The 19,689-nt window shown below is 52.4% G+C and overlaps 1 protein-coding gene across 1 annotated transcript; it reads left to right on the top strand.

Moving 5' to 3' along the window:
- Window positions 1-1,649: 1,649 nt before the first annotated feature.
- Window positions 1,650-15,242, top strand: Gucy2d (guanylate cyclase 2D, retinal). Its single transcript, XM_059269442.1, has 18 exons — window positions 1,650-2,379; window positions 2,473-2,777; window positions 5,715-6,066; window positions 6,381-6,465; window positions 6,694-6,796; window positions 7,142-7,243; window positions 8,588-8,668; window positions 10,015-10,221; window positions 10,328-10,484; window positions 10,883-11,032; window positions 12,492-12,640; window positions 13,172-13,335; window positions 13,418-13,610; window positions 13,967-14,141; window positions 14,394-14,492; window positions 14,605-14,699; window positions 14,833-14,918; window positions 15,149-15,242. Exons 1-18 carry the CDS (start codon window positions 1,650-1,652, stop codon window positions 15,240-15,242), a joined length of 3,327 nt encoding a protein of 1,108 aa, XP_059125425.1.
- The last annotated feature ends 4,447 nt before the right edge of the window (window positions 15,243-19,689 follow it).

Below are 19,689 nucleotides of genomic sequence, written 5' to 3'. Positions count from 1 at the left end.
TTGGAACTCACTCTGTAGACCAGGCTGGACTTGAACTCACAGAGATCCACCTGCCTCTGCCTCCCGAGTGCTGGGATTAAAGACGTGCACTACCACCGCCAGGCTCCTTACAGAATTTTAATAATTCTACTGGTTTAAAGTTTTTCCCTAAAGATTGCATATGAGTTTGGAGGAGGGAGGGTGACAGGAAGAGAGAGTAATTATGAGAGAGATGAGATAGGACACTTTAATATGAACTACACAGTGAAGGGGTAAATGAACGTCCTGTACCTGTAGACTGGACACCACCAACCAAGGGGTGGGGAGGAGCTGCATCAGTTACAAGCCTGGAAAGATCACTCAGCAGTTCAAAACCTTCCGTATTGGTCGGTTCCCAGCACCCACGTGGTGGCTCACAATCGTGTGTAACTCCCCTTCTAGGGGTTCGGATGCCTCTTCTGACCTCCATCGGCCCCTGCACACTTGTAGTTCACATACATAGACTCAGGCACACACACACATACATATAAAACAAAACAACTGTTTTGAGACAGGGTCTATTGTAGCCCTGGCTGTCCTGGAACTCTCTAGGTAGAACAGGCTGACTTCACACAAAGATCCACCTCTGCTTCCTTGTGCTGGGATTAAAGGCCATTACACCCAGATATAAATATTTTTTTTTACAATTAAAATTGCAGCAATTGTATGTTTGCTGTCTCCCACCCTATAAGTAGTAAATGGAGTGATGGTTTATAATCATGGAGACAAAACATCCTGATGGGCCTCAAATTTCCCACCTAGCTTTAGTACCCGTGGACGATTCTTTTTTTATTTTTTATTCTTTTTGGTTTTTCGAGATAGGGTTTCTCTGGGTAACTCCTGAAACTCACTCTGTAGACCAGGGTGGCCCTGAACTCAAGAGATTCACCTGCTTCTACCTCCAGAGCGCCGGGATTTAAGGTGTGTGCCACCGCCGCCCAGCTCCAAGGATGATTCTTACCTGATTCAATTTTTGCAGAGACAACTGAAAAATAAATAAATAAAGTTTTGATTTCCACGTGTAAATCTAAAACCTGACATTTTGCACGCGGTACGGACCTGATTCTATCATTTTACCTCTGTGTGTGTTCAGCTAAGCAGCTCTGCCTGTCTGGAGGCAGCACAGATCTTACCCAAGAGAACAGGAGGGACTATCCTCCTCCATCAGCCCGCCCCTCGCCCCTCTCTGCTTGGTTAAAAGATCCTAATCGGCTTGGGGAGATTAGGGGCTGCAGAGGGCTGTTCCCACACCCCCGCCCTGGGCTGGGCTGCCAGGGGAGACTGAAGGGGCATCGACCTGTGACCCCTTAGCCAGGTCCCAGCCCGAGACTTCCCGGTAAGTAGTAAATGACCCACTCCGTGGACTCGGGTCCTGCGTGAGGGCGTGGGAGTATCCCCACCGAACCTGAGGCTGCTGACCAGGGAGCGGGGGATAAACAAACGGGAACAAGCAGGTCAGGCCAAAGAGGCCTTGGGGCGGTGCGCTGTCCCCATCTAGGGTCCAAGTGTGTGGAAGCCGAGACACCCTTGGGGTTGGCAGGGATTTGAAAACCGGCTTGAGAGGAGAACCCTTAAGGGAGTGGTGGGGGTCTCAACTCTGCTTGCTCCCTCTGTGTTCACAGAAGAGGGCAATGACCGCGTGGCTCCTGCCAGCGGGTGGGCTTCCCGACGCCGGCTTCTGCGTCCCTGCGTGGCAGTCCTGGTCCAGCCTTTCGCGGGTCCTGTGCTGGCCAGGGCCTCGGCTGCGCGGACTCCTGCTCCTGCTGCTACTCCCGCCGCCTGCTGCCCTCTCGGCCGTGTTCAAAGTGGGGGTCCTGGGCCCCTGGGCTTGCGACCCCATCTTCGCCCGGGCCCGTCCTGATCTGGCTGCGCGTCTGGCCGCTAACCGCCTGAACCGTGACCTTGCCCTAGACGGCGGCCCCCGGTTCGAGGTCGCGCTGCTCCCAGAGCCTTGCCTGACCCCGGGCTCTCTAGGGGCTGTGTCCTCCGCGCTGGCTCGAGTCTCTGGCCTGGTGGGTCCGGTGAACCCCGCAGCCTGCCGGCCAGCCGAACTGCTAGCCCAGGAGGCTGGAGTAGCTCTGGTGCCCTGGGGCTGCCCAGGCACGCGGGCGGCGGGTACTACAGCCCCGGCGGTGACCCCCGCTGCAGATGCCCTCTACGTCCTCCTTAGAGCGTTCCGCTGGGCGCGCGTGGCCCTGATCACCGCGCCCCAGGACCTGTGGGTGGAGGCGGGACGTGCTTTGTCCACAGCACTCAGGGCGCGGGGCTTGCCAGTTGCCCTAGTGACCTCCATGCAGCCCTCAGACCGGTCTGGAGCTCGGAAGGCCCTCCGGAGGATCCGGGACGGGCCTAGAGTTAGAGGTAGGCTCCCGTTGTAGAGTGCGGGGAGACGGGCGGGTCCTGCGGACAGCGGGCGACACGGGCAGCGCAGCGAGCCAGCCTTTGTGTCCGCAGTAGTGATCATGGTGATGCACTCGGTGCTGCTGGGCGGCGAGGAGCAGCGCTACCTACTGGAAGCTGCAGAAGAGCTGGGCCTAGCTGATGGCTCTCTGGTCTTCCTGCCCTTCGACACGCTTCACTACGCGTTGTCTCCAGGCCGGGAGGCTCTGGCTGCTCTGGTCAACAGCTCCCAGCTTCGCAGAGCTCACGATGCGGTGCTCACACTCACGCGCCACTGTCCTCCGGGAGGCAGCGTGCAGGACAGCCTGCGCAGGGCCCAAGAGCACCAGGAGCTGCCCGCTGACCTCGACCTGCAGCAGGTAGACGGACTAATGGATAGAGAAGAGGAAGGAGAGCCAGGGAAGTGAGCAGAGAGCAGACGAGGAGGGAAGGATGGAACCAGTGGGAAGAGGTGGGAGGGAAATGGGAAAGGGGCCTGGTGGAGACAGTTGGGAAAGAGGAAAATGAAGCCAATAGGAAAGGGGAGGTGGAGTCAGTGGGGAAGGGAGGGTGGAACCAGTGGGAATGAGTTTGATGAAGCCAATGGGAAAGGGAGGGTGGAGCCAATGGGAAAGGGAGGGTGGAGCCAATGGGGAAGGGAGGATGGAGCCAATGGGGAAGGGAGGGTGGAGCCAGTGGGAATGAGTTTGATGAAGCCAGTGGGAAAGAGAGGGTGGAGCCAATGGGAAGTGAACCATAGTAGCCACAGCTGATCTGGAATTTCCTGGGTGCTGTAGAAGTTCTGGCGTTGCTTACGGCATCCTCATTATTAAGATTACCCCCGAGAGTAGGCAGTGAGACCTCTCAAATCCAGCTCCAAGGAGTAAATCCTAAATTGCCACATGATTTTTAGATTGCTTCAAAGCAGACTTATCCCAGCACCTCAAGAACATATGTAACAAGCAGCTGGTGTTCTGGGAAAGAAAGGGGATGCAGATGCAACCTTCACACCTAACCTAGTTCAGAGACATTTCCTCTGGGGCCCCGACTTTGTTCTCTGGTCACACCAGTGTTCTTAACTACGTGGGGGGAGGCGGGAGTGTCCCATAATCAGAACCAAAGACCGTTTCCAACATCTAGGTAGTAATCAGAATTCCTTGATCTCCAGGATCCCAGTTCAGACCATCTAATTCCTTCTCAGTCACAAAGGGAGTCTAGACACTACTAAGGTAGAGATCAGTGGGAAGAAAATTAGCTGTCAGGAAGGCCATACTCATTCCAGGCCTGGTGACATGGGTTTGTTGTCTCAGATACTCGGAAAGCTGAGGAAGGAAGAGAGCAAGTTCAGGGCCTTCCTGGGCTATAGAGCAAATTCAAGGCAAGTCTGGTCAACTTAGGGGCCTGTCTCAAAAACGAGAGATGGCTAGACAGCACATTGGAGGATACTTGTCAGAACTGTGCAAGGCCTCAGGTTCAGTTTCCCAAAATAAATAGCCATACCCATACTCAAAAGAGACCACTTAAAGAAGGTTAAGGTGGGGAGCGGGGTCGGGAGGCATGCTGAACTCTTTCCCACCAATGCCTCTAGTCTTCTCGAAGAAGATATTTGGGGTAGAAAAGGAGAAAGAATGAGAATAATCGATAAAGAGTGAGCTGAGGTGGGGGGGTCTGTCAGTCCGTGGAGAAAGAGGGAATAGGAAGGAGGAAGGATGCTTTCATTCGCTGTCATGAGTGGTGCGGCCAGCTGGCCACGCTGGAGACCGGGCTCTCCTCTTTGTCCCCCACAAACCAGGCCTGAAGCCCTCTTACTGTTCTCCCTGAAGGTCATTAGACTCCATTCATACTCTCCTCCCTCACTGACACTGCCCTGACTCAGGCCACAGCATTTCTGGGCCCAAGTCTAGAATCTCCCAACTCTCACGTGACTCCGGGCTTCTCTCCATCAACAAACGAGATCTGGCTTCAGAAACAGATATGCTCTACAATTCCAAGACATGGTTCAAGGCCTCCTGGTAGTTTCTGGATGGCTTCCTGCACCCTGAGTTGAGGAACCTTCATTACTCTGCATAGATGGAGGTCTCCTCACATGGCCTACCAGGACTGAGTCTTGTTTCTCTTACATCTTCCATGACCTTCTGCCGGACTAAGCCACTTTAGGTTCCCTAAACGTGTCCTTCTCTATTGTCTCTCTCCTACCCCATTCTCCCCTAGATAATTCTGATTCGTGACCGAGGTGGTGGTCACTACTTCTGGAACCTTCCACCCCTTCCTCCCTCTTCCTCCTCGTCCCTAAAGCCCTCTCACTTCCTGTGCCTTCACTACTGTACTTCCTTAACATTCTTGTCTCTCCCCCTAAAGTTTGCTCCCGGCAGAGGACTGTCCCACACACCACAGTGTCACTAGTGTCCACGGCATCTGCCATCCCAAGAAACAGGAAGTGGGAACAGTGGTGAGGAGAGGTAGCAGGTGGTAGTGCCTCTTTGGGGAGGGGATGGAAGAAACACTAACAACCAAGCTAGGACTGCTAATGTGGGCAAGCAATCCAGCTGCTTAAAAGGCTGAAGCAGGAGGATCAAAAATTCAACATCTGGTTGGGGACATACCACTGTCTACTGAGTACCCACCTAGACGCTGGAGGGTCAGAAGTTCAAGGCTGTCATTTCCAAGCCTGTCTGGGCTTCATAACACAAAGAAAGAAAGTAGAGGACTGGAGAGATGGCTCAGTGGTTAAGAGCACTGACTGCTCTTCCAGAGGACCTGGGTTCAGTTCCCAGCACCCACATGGCAGCTCACAACTAATGCCAGGATCTGACACCTTCACACAGACGTACATGCAGGCAAAATTTAAAAGAAAGAGAGAGACAGAGACAGACAGACAGACAGACAGACAGACAGAGAGTGGGAAAGAGTGAGGAGGGAGGAAGGCAGGAATCAAGATAGATCCAACATCTGCCTAGGCTACAGAATGAGTTTAAGGTCAACCTCAGCAATAAATAAACATCAAGAAGACATGAGCAAAGGATGGGGAGCCTTAGATGAATGGTAGGTGATGAGATAGATTAAAGGTATAAGCCAGGCAAAAAACTATGAAAAAGTCTAGGCTATGCAGAGTCTCAGTCATGATGAGAGAAGGACCTAATTCCTGAATGGAGGTACGATCAGTGCCAACAGACAATGGGGAGGGTGGGGAGCCTTCACCCAGGAGATAGGAACCCTCCGAGGTAGTGGGGCTCATGAAGGAACAGGCAGTCCGGTGAATTCTCACCCATTCATGGCTCTAAGTCCAGGCCCCGAGTCCTCACTCTCCTCTCCTCTAGGTCTCTCCACTGTTTGGAACCATCTATGATGCTGTCTTCCTGTTGGCTGGGGGAGTGACAAGAGCCAGAGAAGCTGTGGGTGGTGGCTGGGTGTCGGGTGCATCTGTGGCCCGCCAAGTTCAGGAAGCCCAAGTCTCTGGCTTTTGTGGGGTCCTGGGAAGAACCGAGGAGCCCTCCTTTGTGCTGCTGGACACAGATGCGTCAGGAGATCGGCTCTTCACCACACATCTGCTGGATCCTATCCGAGGCTCTATACGCCCCGCTGGGCCCCCTGTGCACTTCCCTCGAGGTGGACCTGCGCCTGGCCCAGATCCTTCCTGCTGGTTTGATCCAGATGTGATCTGCAACGGAGGTGAGGGGAGCCCCTGCAGGCTCCCACTGAAACAGTCAGCGTGGACAATTCACAACGTTGTGAGAGAGAGGGAACTCCTGTTATTTTCCCAGGTCCTCCTTCAGCCCATGGCTTGCTCAGGACCCCTCTCAAGGATTTCCAAAACCCTTGAGGACCCTTGTAGCATCTCCAGACTCCCCCTTTGAGGAATCTTTGAGCTTTTACTCAGCTCCCAAGCCCATTCCTTAGATTCGGCATGACTTGATTGAACATCCCCCTTCCCTTAAGGGGTCCTTCCCTTCCAAGACCAAGGGCCCCTCTCTTTGTCCCTTTAGGAGTGGAGCCAGGCCTGGTCTTCATTGGCTTCCTCCTGGTGATCGGGGTGGGACTGACTGGAGCCTTCCTGGCTCATTACCTGAGGTGAGTAGAGAAGTAAAGTTGTGCCATAAAGACAGGAGGTGAGGTGTCCACAAGATGGGGAAGTTGCCTTGGGAGGGACGTAAGGATCCAGGGAGCTGGCAGAATTCCAGAGCACGTTTGGGGAATTGCTATATTCCAGTACACTTCCCCGAACTAACATCACCCCTCTGCTCTATCCCCTGCTGGCCTCTTATGGAATTTGTGGGGATGACCGCCTCCCCACACCAGGCATAGGCTGCTACACATGCAAATGGTCTCCGGCCCCAACAAGATCATCCTGACTCTGGAAGATGTTACCTTCCTTCACCCACCAGGGGGCAGCTCTCGGAAGGTCAGGAAAGCAGGGAGCCAGGAGCCACCTGTCCCTTCCCTGAACCAGCTGTGCCCCCTGCTCCCATGTGAGAAACTTAGCTTCTGCTCCGGCTTTGTCCTTGAGAATCAGGGACCTCATCGATGCAATAGGGTGACAGTCCTGTCTTGAGCTGGTGTGAAGGTCCCACTAGAAAATGAATGTTTGTCTTGTAAACTGTAAAGTGTGGTGTACTGGGTACCATTTCCACTTGCCCGCAGATTCCTTTTCCTCCTCCTCTCTTTTACCCACCCACAGAACTCAGCCTCAGCCCAGGACTTTGGCCCCAGAATATATTCTGATTCTTGTTTTGACCTCTGTCCTCAGGTGGCCCAGGGCAGTAGATCAAGTCTGGCTACCAGGAGCACATCAGACATTCGCAGTGTCCCCAGCCAGCCCCCAGAGAGCAGCAACATTGGCCTCTATGAGGTGAGCAAATCTCAACACTCACACAAGTGAACTGTTGCGTACACAGCCCCGTACTCCAGGAAGGGAAAAAAAGGACCAGACCAAAGTCAGAGGAAAAACACTCCTAAGGGAGAGAGACAGACAAGTCCCATCCTGCAGGCTACAGGCAGGGAGATGAAGCTGAGCAAGATCTAGGGAAAAGTCACGGATTTAGCAATCCTAACCTGATTCTTCTATCTGGAAATCCTTTCTGCCACAAGATCCAGGTGAGGCCTTCCCAAAACCCAAAATCTGGAGGCTGGGGGTGCTGTAGAGCATGCTGTGATCAGCGTGCAGGGTGGTATAGCCAGTGAGGCCAATTCCTTCTCTGCCAGAAGTCCCTGACCCCTACCCCCTCAACATTTTCAACCAGTTCTGGTCAGACTCATAAACACAAGCCCTACATCAGAAAAGAAATGTCAGAAACACTAACAACTGGTCCAGGACGCGTGAATGTGGCAGGGTGGGTGGGAGATACTGAGGGGAGAGACACGATGAGTTGGAGATCTCAACTCATCGAGAGGAGTGGGAGAGTGGCCAAGCTCAAGGTCTTGGAGAAAATGCCACAGTTCCTACTGTGCCACCTGAGACCATGGCAACCGGTTCTCAGAGACACATTACTGTTACGTTAAGCAAGCTGTTCTTTGCGTGGAACCACCCTCTGCCTATGCCAAGTCTTTCTTCTCTCTGGTCCCGCCCACTAAATGCAACCCCAGCTTTTAATGACCTTTAAAAAGTATCTCCATATTTACTTCCAAATGCTTATTAGGAGACAGTACCAAATCTTCACGACTCTCTTCTAGTTCACGTCTCTTAGCAACAGGCAGGACCACTAATCTGATTTGCAAGGCCCAGGGCAAATTAAGAACAAAGGGCTCCTTGCTCATCCAGGTAACAGCAGCAGATCACTGAACCAAGTGTCTACACCACGGCATACCATGAACTGACCCTTCCAAGCAGCTGGAGACAGTGAGGCCAGGACCCACAGGGATGACAGCTCCCTGCACAGTAATCCCTGATGACTCTTAGTACAGTGCTCTCTCATGACAAGGGGTAGTGATGAGGGCTGTGTATGCAACAGTTCACTTGAGCGAGTGCTGATGGGCATGTCTGGGGAGGTGAGGACCACCATACATGGCTTCACATCTTCCTCACCTGGGCTCTGACCCAGCTACCTGTGAACATATGGGCATGCATTGAGCTACTTGCCTCTGATGTTCTCAGTCTTATGACAGATGTGTTCTGGGTCACTGGGCCAGTGGAAATGTGAGAGCCCTAGAGCATCTTGGGGCTTCATGGACTGAATTCCTTAACCTTCTGCTGCAGGGAGACTGGGTTTGGCTGAAGAAATTTCCAGGTGATCATCATATGGCCATCAGGCCAGCAACCAAGACAGCCTTCTCCAAGGTAACCCATCATGGGGATTGGTCTGTCTATCCTTGGCTTCCTTTTGCAGCAGGTTACAGAGGTAATTCTCAGGTTTCCTTCCACTCTGGAGAGGACTTCCCATCATCCTCTCTTGTGATATTAGCTTTTTTTTTTAATGTTATCACACCTTCTATGTGATAAGTGACATGTCAGTTTATCACAAAAGTTGTACATTCAGCTATGGTCTGGCTTATCTGCCTCCATCATGGACTGAAATCTGAATAAGGATATTACTTTATTCCCTGCACCCAGCCCAGGGTCTGGAATATCGGAGGCCAGTAGAACTGTATTAAGTGAAATGATTTAAAATAAATAAATAAATAAAAATGAGGTCCCATCGAGACGGCTCAGTGGACCAAGGTGCCGACTGACAAGCCTGGTCACCTGGATGTGTTCCCCAGAACCCACTTAGTGGAAGTGAAAGAGCTGACCTGCATGTTGTCCTCTGATCTCCACAGGGGTGCCATGACACACAGATGCCCACAGACATACACATATGCAGATGTGCACACACACCTCAATAAACATTTTTTTTTCAAAGAAAGAAATTGAAATGAGTTTCCACATCTGTGAGGACACCTGTGTGGAGTGGTCCCAGCTGTGCTGACAGTGAATAGAGTGGGCCGTTGACAAGGAGGCAGTGGAAGAACTGAGTCCGGTGCTCTCCACTGTCATGTCCCCCTCCCCCCAGCACCAAGCAAGCAGCCTTGGCTCGGCCTCTTTCCTGGAGGCAGCCTCGTGAGCTTGTGGTCACAGCTGTGAGTGACTTAAGTGGGTTGCCTTCGTGGGTATGGACGAAGTCACCATTTGACACCGGGTGTTTAAAATGAAAAGCAGCCCCCTGAACCGGGCATGTGGCCCCAGGGAAAGCTAGAAGGCAGCAGCAGCAGCATGTGCTCTGTCTGGTCCTCCATCAAAGACTGCCCTATTAGAAGGAGCAGGTGGCGGCAGGGCTGCGTGGAGCGTTGCTCTCCCTTTATGACTCCACTTAACTCTGTAGTTAATTTAGTCCCTCAGCTTTATGGTGAGCAGAGCAGAACCTGACTGGGTCCTAATCCCCAGTACATGTCTGTCTTTTCATTCATAACTTTAAGCTTAGCCATTCATAATCTGAATAGAAATACACAGAGAAGAAAGTCCTCCCACCTCCACCCCATTTTACCTACCATTTCCAGCCCTATATTCCCAGTTTGGCTGCCCCCAAACAACCACTGAATACCGGGGGAGGCGAGGGGGGGGGAGTAATGGGTGCTCCCTGCATTGCCTCCTGGGCAAAACAAAAACAAGAACAAAAACAAAAACGCCCGTCGGTTTCTGCCTTTCAGCTGCGGGAGCTCCGGCATGAGAATGTGGTTCTCTACCTGGGGCTATTCCTGGCAGGGACACCTGACAGCCCTGCCGCCCCTGGGGAGGGCATCTTGGCTGTGGTCTCAGAGCACTGTGCTCGGGGCTCCCTCCATGACCTCCTGGCCCAGAGAGACATAAAGCTGGACTGGATGTTCAAGTCTTCTCTCCTGCTAGACCTCATCAAGGTGTGTGTACTGCCTGGGTGTGTGTTTTCGGGAGGTAGAGACGTGCTGACGGGAATGATGGGGGACTAGGGGAACTGAGGTTGCCTCTTCCTCCACTCCTTCCAAGGGAATGAGGTATCTGCACCATCGCGGTGTGGCCCACGGGAGGCTTAAGTCTCGGAACTGCGTGGTGGACGGGAGGTTCGTGCTCAAGGTGACAGATCATGGCCACGGGCGACTGCTGGAAGCGCAAAGGGTGTTACCGGAGCCTCCCAGTGCGGAGGGTAGGAGTCCCCAGCTGCGCCCCTGGCACTGGAGCATCCCCTATAGTCTGAAGTGCTTTTCCCTCCATCCCTTTCTCGCACTCTTCACATCCCAGATCTACCAACAATAAGCAGCTACAAAAAAGGTCTGTGGCCGGGACGTGGGGGCTTGCCAGGGAGTGCCTGAACTCCGGGTCTGCGGATAAGGGGCGCTTTGCTCAAGGCTGGCTCTTCGGAGGCGGAGTCTTTCCTAGGCACCGCCTTCGGGAGGGCAGGCTTTTCTCTGAAAGGCTCAAATAGTCTGGGCTCTGAGCTATGTGAGGGGTTGTAGGATTAAATAGCATCAATGAGGATGAGGATCTGATCCTCGGGGCCACGGCAGCCTCTCTCGTGCCCACGTCCCTCTTTCTTCTTCCTAGATCAGTTATGGACAGCCCCAGAGCTGCTTCGGGACCCAGCCCTGGAGCGACGGGGAACACTAGCTGGGGATGTCTTCAGCCTGGGCATCATCATGCAGGAGGTCGTGTGCCGCAGCACCCCCTATGCTATGCTGGGGCTCACACCCGAGGGTAAGGTGGCTTGAGGCCAGGTAGGCACCCTGCAGTTAAAACAGCCAGCCTAGACCCGACCTGGCTCTTTAATAAAGGGAAGCCCCGTGGTGAGACTTCACTTTGTGGTGGTTTTCTTTTTTGGCTTTTCAAGACAGGGTTTCTCTGTGTAACTTTGCACTTTTCCTGGATCTCACTGTGTAGACCAGGCTGGCCTCGAACTCACAAAGATCCGCCTGCCTCTGCCTCCCGAGTGCTGGTATTAAAGGCGTGCGCCACCACCGACTGGCTTGTGGTAGCTTTCTTAAAGCTGGGGTCTAAGGCAGCAGTGGGAAAGCCAAGCCAAGCATGAGGCGGGTGTTTCAGGGCACAGATCTTAACAGCTTCTGTCCTGACCCTGGACCCACCCTGCTCTTCCATCATACAGACAGGCTCCTCTTTGATTCTCAGAGATCCTAGGAAGGCAGAAGGGACAACAGGGGTCAGAGGACGGTCCCATTGCATCCAAATCCAAATCGTTCATCATCTATAGGATTCTCACCTGTTTCTTATGCTCAGTAAACATTAGTTTGTCTCTGTCGCCTCTTACCGACACTCAGATTTCAAGGGCCTCCAGTTACTCCTAGAGACGCCCATCCATGTTACACTCCCCCACCAGCTAAAGTGTTTCTTTACTTATTTGTGTGTAGTGTATGTATGTGTCCATGTGTGCAGACAGTTGTGTGTACGTGTGTGTGTGTGTGTGTGTGCAAATGGAGGCCACGGGCCAGTGTCAGGTGTCTTCCTCAATCGTTCTCCCCTTCATTTTTTGAGACAGTCTCTCACTGAACCTAGAACTCACCAGTTAGCTATATTGGGTAGCAGCAAGCCCCATGTCTGCCTTCCTAGTGCTAGGGTTACAGGTATTGCCACTGTGTCTGGCTTTTTAAAATTATTTTAATGTGGCTGCTGGAAATCCAAGCTCAGGTCTTCTGGCTTGCATGTCACACACTTAGTGACTGAGCCATCTCCTAAGGCCTGGAAGTTCAAAAAATGCTAGCCAGGTGCACACCTTTAATCCCAGCACTCGGGAGGCAGAGGCAGGCAGATCTCTGTGAGTTCGAGGCCAGCCTGGTCTACAGAAGTGAGTTCTAGGACAGCCAAGGCTACACAGAGAAACCCTATCTCAAACAAACAAAAACAAACAAACAAACAATCCTCTCTGGCTGGGAAGAAGCTCAGTTGGTAGAGTACTTGCCTAATGTACACAAAGCCCTGAGTTCAATTCCCAGCACCCCATAATCTGGGTGTGGTCATACAAGCCTGTGGTTTCAGGGAAGTAGAAGAGTGAGAAGTCCGGGGTCATCCTCAGCTACATCGCACGCTGGAGAGCAGCTTGGAATCACACGGGACCCTCTTTTAGTACCCCTGTCTTGGGCTAGAGTGAGAGGTGGGTTGTATTTGGGTTTGCCCACTTTTCACGGTTTCTTCTTGCCTCTAGAAGTGATCCAGAGGGTACAGAGCCCTCCCCCTCTGTGTCGGCCCTTGGTGTCAATGGACCAGGCACCCATGGAGTGCATCCAGCTGATGACGCAGTGCTGGGCAGAGCAGCCTGAACTTCGGCCCTCGATGGACCACACCTTTGACCTGGTCAGGAGCTGGGACTGGGCAAGGACTGGGCTGGCCCCTGGGATCCTAGATTCCTGTCAGCATCCTGTTCCTGGGCAAGCAGGCTAGCAGGATCTTTGACCTTTTAGGCTCTCTCCTAAGGATTAACCTAACGACTGCAGATTTGGTAGGGAAGGATTAGGAAGCATGCGAGGACTTGTGGAGGCCTTTGGGATGGGAAAGAGAACTCTGGGTGGGAGAAATACTTAATCCAAATCAGCAACATTGAATAAGAACCAGATATGTGCTTGGTTTACTGAGACAGGAAAACCCTGGGCCTGAGTTCAGTGCCTTGTCAGTTCCAACTCAGAGCAGCTATCTGTGTGGACCCTCCTTTTCCACATACCCCGTAATAATATCCACAAACACAGTGTCCAGGAATCTGGGGTGCTTCGTGAGTGAAAGGTAAATGGTGCTCAGATGTGTACCCCGGGAGAGGGTCCAGGAGAGGTCCATGGCAGCCCAAGGCTTGGGTATTTTTTTTTTTTTTAAACTAGTTTTCTCTCCTCCTAGTTCAAGAGCATCAACAAGGGCCGGAAGACGAACATCATCGACTCCATGCTTCGGATGCTGGAGCAGTACTCCAGTAACCTGGAGGACCTGATCCGAGAGCGCACAGAGGAGTTAGAGCAGGAGAAGCAGAAGACAGACAGGCTGCTCACGCAGATGCTGCCTCCGTGGGTCCTGTGGAGAGGAGTGTGGGGAGAGGTGGCCAGGTTGGGGTAGCCTCCAGGTGACCCTGCGGCTTGCCATTCCTAGATCTGTGGCTGAGGCCCTGAAGATGGGGACATCTGTGGAGCCTGAGTACTTTGAAGAGGTGACGCTCTACTTCAGTGACATCGTGGGCTTCACCACCATTTCGGCCATGAGTGAGCCCATTGAGGTGGTAGACCTACTCAATGACCTCTATACGCTCTTTGACGCCATCATTGGGGCCCACGATGTCTACAAGGTAGAGTGTGCACCTGCCCTTCGGTTTTCTTTTGTTTTCTATGTATACCTGGGTGGCTTAGAACTTGCTTGTAGACCAGGCTGGCCTCAGACTTGAGGCAATCCTCCTGCCTCTGCCTCCTGAGTCCCGGGTTTCCGTTTAAATGAAGTAGTTCCACCTGCCTCGGGACACCAGCTGGTTTTCCTCAGTCCCGCTGTCACAGATCTCTTCCTTCATGCCCAAGTGCAACTCCTAACTCCCAGCGTGGCTTCCCGGGATGTCTGGCCTAACCCTTTAGACCTCCAGACACGTGACACTGCTTTGAGTTATTGGGGGAAAGGTGCTCAGAACTGAACCAACACAACCCCGTCCCCCAGGTGGAAACAATCGGCGATGCCTATATGGTGGCCTCCGGGCTGCCACAAAGGAATGGGCAGCGGCACGCCGCAGAGATTGCCAACATGTCACTAGACATCCTCAGTGCGGTAGGCTCTTTCCGCATGCGCCATATGCCTGAGGTACCAGTGCGCATCCGCATTGGCCTGCACTCAGGTAACTCCTTGGCCCTCCTGGCTTCTGGGCTCCAGATTTCAGCTGTAGGAGGCAAACCCTTGGTGGGGGTAGCGTGGGGTGGGGGCTTGTCTTGAGGAAAATACACAAGAGCGTTTTTATTGGGGGAGTTGGTAGAGAGTATGGGTGCTAAGGTGTCTCAAGGCCCTCTGCACAGCCTAGCTGCTGGGCACCGCCAGCTTTGACCCAATCTCTGCCTGCCTGCCTGCCCTCTGACCTAGCGTATCTCCCCAGGCCCGTGCGTGGCTGGCGTGGTGGGCCTCACCATGCCTCGGTACTGCCTGTTTGGGGACACAGTTAACACAGCCTCACGAATGGAGTCCACGGGGCTACGTGAGTGTAACGGACAAGGAGAGCTGGGGGAGGTGGGGAGAGGCTGGGGAAATGGCCCAGGATGGAGATGAGAGGTGAATCCTGAGATCAATGTGTTCCCTCGCTGCCTCAGCTTACCGCATCCACGTGAACATGAGCACTGTTCAGATTCTTTGTGCTCTGGACCAGGGCTTCCAGATGGAGCGGCGAGGCCGCACAGAGCTGAAGGTAAGTCTGGACCACACTCTGCCACTTTGTGGGGGTCCATACAGATGTAGGGTCTCCCAGATTCACCTAGACCTAAAGATTCTCCATCCCTCACCCTGGTCTGCCTAAGTCTCCCCTCTTTTGTGTCTCCCAGGGCAAGGGTGCTGAGGACACGTACTGGCTTGTGGGCAGACAGGGTTTCAACAAGCCCATCCCCAAACCACCGGATCTGCAGCCAGGGTAAGCGGGGATGGGGGGTGGGGTGGAGGGTGGGGGGGGTGCGGCGGCCATGAACCTGCTTCATGACAGGTGCCTCAGTGGCTCCAGCCAGTGGGCCCTTTGTGCCTTCACCCTTTCTTCCTGCCTCCCACACCAAGTCTCATCCTCATACCTACCAAAGAGCAGTCACCCAAGCCCTGCCCTCCCTCACCCCTGTTTCTCTTCCCTGAGGCTGCAATCTCCCCCTGCAGGGCCAGCAACCATGGCATCAGCCTGCAGGAGATCCCCCCAGAGAGGCTCAGGAAGTTGGAGAAAGCCAGGCCGGGCCAGTTCACTGGGAAGTGAAGCTCCCTGGGAACAGGTACTGTGTTTCCCCTCATCCTCAGGGACCGCTCACTTCTGGAGGGTAGGATGGGGGTGTACTTCCTAGGGGTCAGGTCAAGACTAGGTAGGAGTTGCCTGCAGGATGTCCTATCCAAGACAAGTGTCCCTGTTCCTCTCTGGTTTAGGGGACAGGGCCTGATTCCTCAGCCTGGAAAAGGGATTTCTCCTAGAGGGAGCACCAACATCGGGCATACTGATTTGGTGGGTCTGGAGTGATCCCAGAATCCAGGTTTAGGAGTTTTTTCCCAGACCCACCCCTTCCCTGGCCATAAACCAGGCTTCTGAGAGAGACCCGGCAGGCTGTACTGCACAATGACAGACTTCTGTGGGGTAGCATTTGCCAGAGGTCAGTGTGAGGTTGTATTGGCAGTTCTGTCAGAGCTAAAGGTCTCTCCGTGGCCTTCACGCAAGAATCTCTAGGTCATGATCCTCCTTCTGCACACTTTTCTTCTTCTCTGAGACAGCTCTTATTCCCTCAGGATTATCCTGCAAGGCCCTTTCTGAAGTTGCTGCTGTACCTGGGACTGATGCCTGAGGCTTCTGTCCACTTCTGCCTCCGAGGACTCTGAGCCAGGAGTCTGCTGCAAACCAGCAATGTGACCTTGGGAAGATCTGAAGTGCTGTTCAGGCTCCCCTTGGTGGTAGAATGAGGGGGGCTAAGTGGTTTCCGCCACGCTGTGGCCCTTACAGTGGCCTTCAGAGTGGCTGGCCTTGGGACTCAGGACACCGTGGCATAGGGCCCCCACCTCCAAGGGCCCTGAGCTCATTGGGGGTTGCAGAAGTGGAGGGTTCTCCACTCCCTGGGTCCTGGGAGACCCCAGAAGCAGGGATCTGGGATCAGAAACCCCAGGGGCACGGAAGCCTCATGTTCTACAGAGCAGGGGTCATCATGCAGCCTGGAAAGACCAGGTCTTCTGTTAACCTCCATCTTGTTCCCTCTACTCTACATCGCTCACTGGTAAGAAACTGGCTCCTTCTCCAACGGGCAGAACCAAATCACTTGCTCAAGTGCAGAGAAAAGCTTGCTTTGATGCTCCAGGGGAGGGAAATCAGCTGCATCAAACTTTGCTAACCAGAATAATGGCAGATGGATAGTTTATTATCTGCTCATCTGGGTGTTGGTGAATTGATAGTTGAAAAAAACAAATTTCTCCTGAGATCTTTGCAGCCAACGTCCACACCTAGTGCTGGCCAATCCCCAGCTGAAGTTTCCTTTGTGGAACACTGAGGTGCCGGCGCCTGGGCTTTGGCAAGTTTGAATCTTGCTGTCTCTGTCGTTGACACAGATTCTGGAGGATGTTGGCAGCAGACACCCAGTAGGTAGTGAGTGTCCAGGACCTGGCAATGTGCAAACAGAACTGGAGACGATGTTGACAGAGTCTGAAAGATGAAATAAGTCCTCACTAAGAGAGGCACAGCTGGTATGCCGGCAGCACTGGCATCACCTGGGAGACTGTAGGCACACAGAGCCTCAGTCCCACACCCACGGTATCAAGTCTGTGTTTGAAGGGGCCCCCTCAAAGCATTACAGGCCTGCAGCAACTTCTTAATCTGAGAATGCTCAGGACAGAAACTAGCCATTACATTTGTTTGATTTGGCTCATGGGATGTTTTTGTTTTGATCTAACATTTGAAAATCAATTGAAAAGTAGTAAACTAATACATACATACATATATATGTATATGTACACACACACACACATATATATGCTAGGGGTAAGAGGCAGGTGTGGTAGCACACACATACCTTCAATGCTAGCACTGAACAGGCAGAGACAGATGGATCTCTGAGAGTTTGAAGCTATCCTGCTATACACAGTGAGTTCCCAGCTAGCCAGGGCTGCCAGTAAGGACCTGTCTAAACAAAAACAACTGTGTATAGTTATATATGTAATATACAAGCTAGGGCTGGAGAGATAGCTCAGTGGTTAAGAACACTTGTTGGTTTTCCAGAGGATCAAGGTTTGATTCCCAGGACCCACACAGAGTCTAGCAATGGTTGATAACTCCAGTTCTAGGGGATCTGACACCCTCTTCTGGCCTCTGCAGGCCCTGGGAACGTATGTGGTTTACAGACACACATGCAAACAAAACACCCACACATGTAAAATAATTTTTAAACAATCTAAAAATATTTTAACTTTCTTTAAAAAATAAAAAACATTATGTAGTTACCACTAAGTATCTATAATTTACCAATTCAAGGACTCTGGTGGATACCAAAATCCTTGGCTCTCAAATCCCTTATATAAGATATAACTTTTTAGATAGTACCTATGTACTTTATCCTGTGTGCTTTAAGTAATTTCTAGATTATTTGTAATAGATACGGTAGAGAATAATGACAGGAAAAAAAAAGTATGTGTTCAGTGCGGATACACCTTCCTAGGCCTAACTGCACAACACACATCCATGGTTGGCTGTGTCAGCATAAAAACCATAGCTCATCATAAAGGAAGTAAGAGATAGTTTGTGCTGGGGCCATTTTGAGGGACCATGGCCTAGGAACACAGATTTTGGTTACCCCAAACTCCATGCTCCAACACGGAAGCAGTTTCATAGGGTTTTTATAACTTTACAGAAAGAAGAAATTCATGCATCAAGGCAACTTTAAAATACGTTGGTGGATGTACCAGAGAGCTGGGTACGAGGAGATGAGGGAGCTAGTCTACAGGCCCAAGATGCTACTGTATGACATTCTTGGCTCTTGGATTGGTGGAAACTAGCATTCTGCTAAATTAACAGCTTCTAAGAGTTTTTTATTTATTATCACAAGGTATTAGCTAGGATACAGAGTGGGGCAAAAGAAATGGATGTTCCAGAAGGCTAGAACTAGCCCAAGATAAAGTAATTTGCCTCTGAACCTACAAAATCCCGTTCTCTCCACAGTAGTGAAATTCCAATGGGTCCGTCAGTCTCTGCAGACACAGACTCCTTCCCAGAGTTCCCTGGTCACAGGCAGCCAGGCTTCTTTTCGGGAATTCTCATTCACAGCGGAATCTGTGGGTGCGGCATTGGGAAACACAAAGCGCTGACTATACTGGACTCCCCACTTTTCCTGAAATTGAAAGCACCACATGGGGCTTGCATCACCCCTTGGCCACAGTCACTTTAATCCAGGGCGCCACCCCTCCAGTTCTCCTGGTCCTCACTACTCCCCACTAACGGCAAACACCAAGGTTTCCTTTGAGAACACCGCTGCCTGGCATCTGTAGACATTAAGCCTAGGATGTTAAGATCACAGATACTTCTAGAGCCTGCTTTTCCCTCCTCCTCCTCCTCCTCCTCCTCCTCCTCCTCCTCCTCCTCCTCTCCTCCTCCTCCTCCTCCTTTCTCCTCTTCTTCCTCCCTTCTCCTCCTCCTCCGTTGTCCTCCTCCTCCTCCTCCTCCTCTCCTCCTCCTTTCTCCTCTTCTTCCTCCCTTCTCCTCCTCCTCCTTTGTCCTCCTCCTCCCTCCTCCTCCCTTGTCCTCCTCCTCCCTCCTCCTCCCTCCTCCTCTTCCCTCCTCCTCCTCTTCCTCCTCCTCTCCTCCTCCTCCTCCCTCCTCCTCCCTTGTCCTCCTCCTCCCTCCTCCTCTCCTCCTCCTCTTCCCTCCTCCTCCTCCTCTCCTCCTCCTCTTCCTCCTCCTCCTCTCCTCCTCCTCCTCCTCCTCCCTTGTCCTCCTCCTCCTCCTCCTCTCCTCCTCCTCTTCCTCCTCCTCCTCTCCTCCTCCTCCTCCCTTGTCCTCCTCCTCCCTCCTCCTCTCTCCTCCTCCCTTGTCCTCCTCCTCCCTCCTCCTCTTCCTTCCTCCTCCTCCTCCTCCTCTGTTTAGTATTGATTAATGGCTTCCTCCCCTTTCCTAAGGGCAAAAACAATTTTTTTTAATAAGTGCAACACTTTCAGTTCTGGCTAGCTAAGTGATGCTGCTGTAGACTATTTAGTACAATTTTAAAATTTTAACTATGCTCATAAATGATGAGTTAAAGCTGAAAACAAAGCAAAAAGGATTTAAGTGCACCCTTGCACAACAATTTAAAAATGTATTTACATTGTTAAATGTCTTTCATAAAAGCTTTCTCTGTACTTGGGTCCCAGGGTTGGAGGGCAGATTCCAAATCGCTGGCCTTGGACCTGACTGGGGATTTGCTCTCAAAAACCCTGTCCTTCCTTCCCTCCTGTTCTCTCCCACAATTCCTCCCCTTCCTGCCTGGGGCCTGGAGTAGCTACTAGTGTGTAATTCAGGAAGTCCCAAGGAAGAGTCACCCTGGCTTAGGTGCTGGACGGAGGACTAGCCTGGGCAGGCCGGGGCAGGGCACCCCAGAAGAAGGGAGGGATGAACTGAGGTCCATACTTAGCTTGAGGCTAGAGGAGGAGTGAGCAAGGCTCGGCAGGTCTCCGACTGCTTTGGCTCAGCATCATTTCCAGGCCAG

Source organism: Peromyscus eremicus, chromosome 8a (assembly GCF_949786415.1).
Source record: "Peromyscus eremicus chromosome 8a, PerEre_H2_v1, whole genome shotgun sequence".
NCBI classification, from domain to species: Eukaryota; Metazoa; Chordata; class Mammalia; order Rodentia; family Cricetidae; genus Peromyscus; species Peromyscus eremicus.
This window is presented reverse-complemented; position numbering and strand designations above follow the sequence as displayed.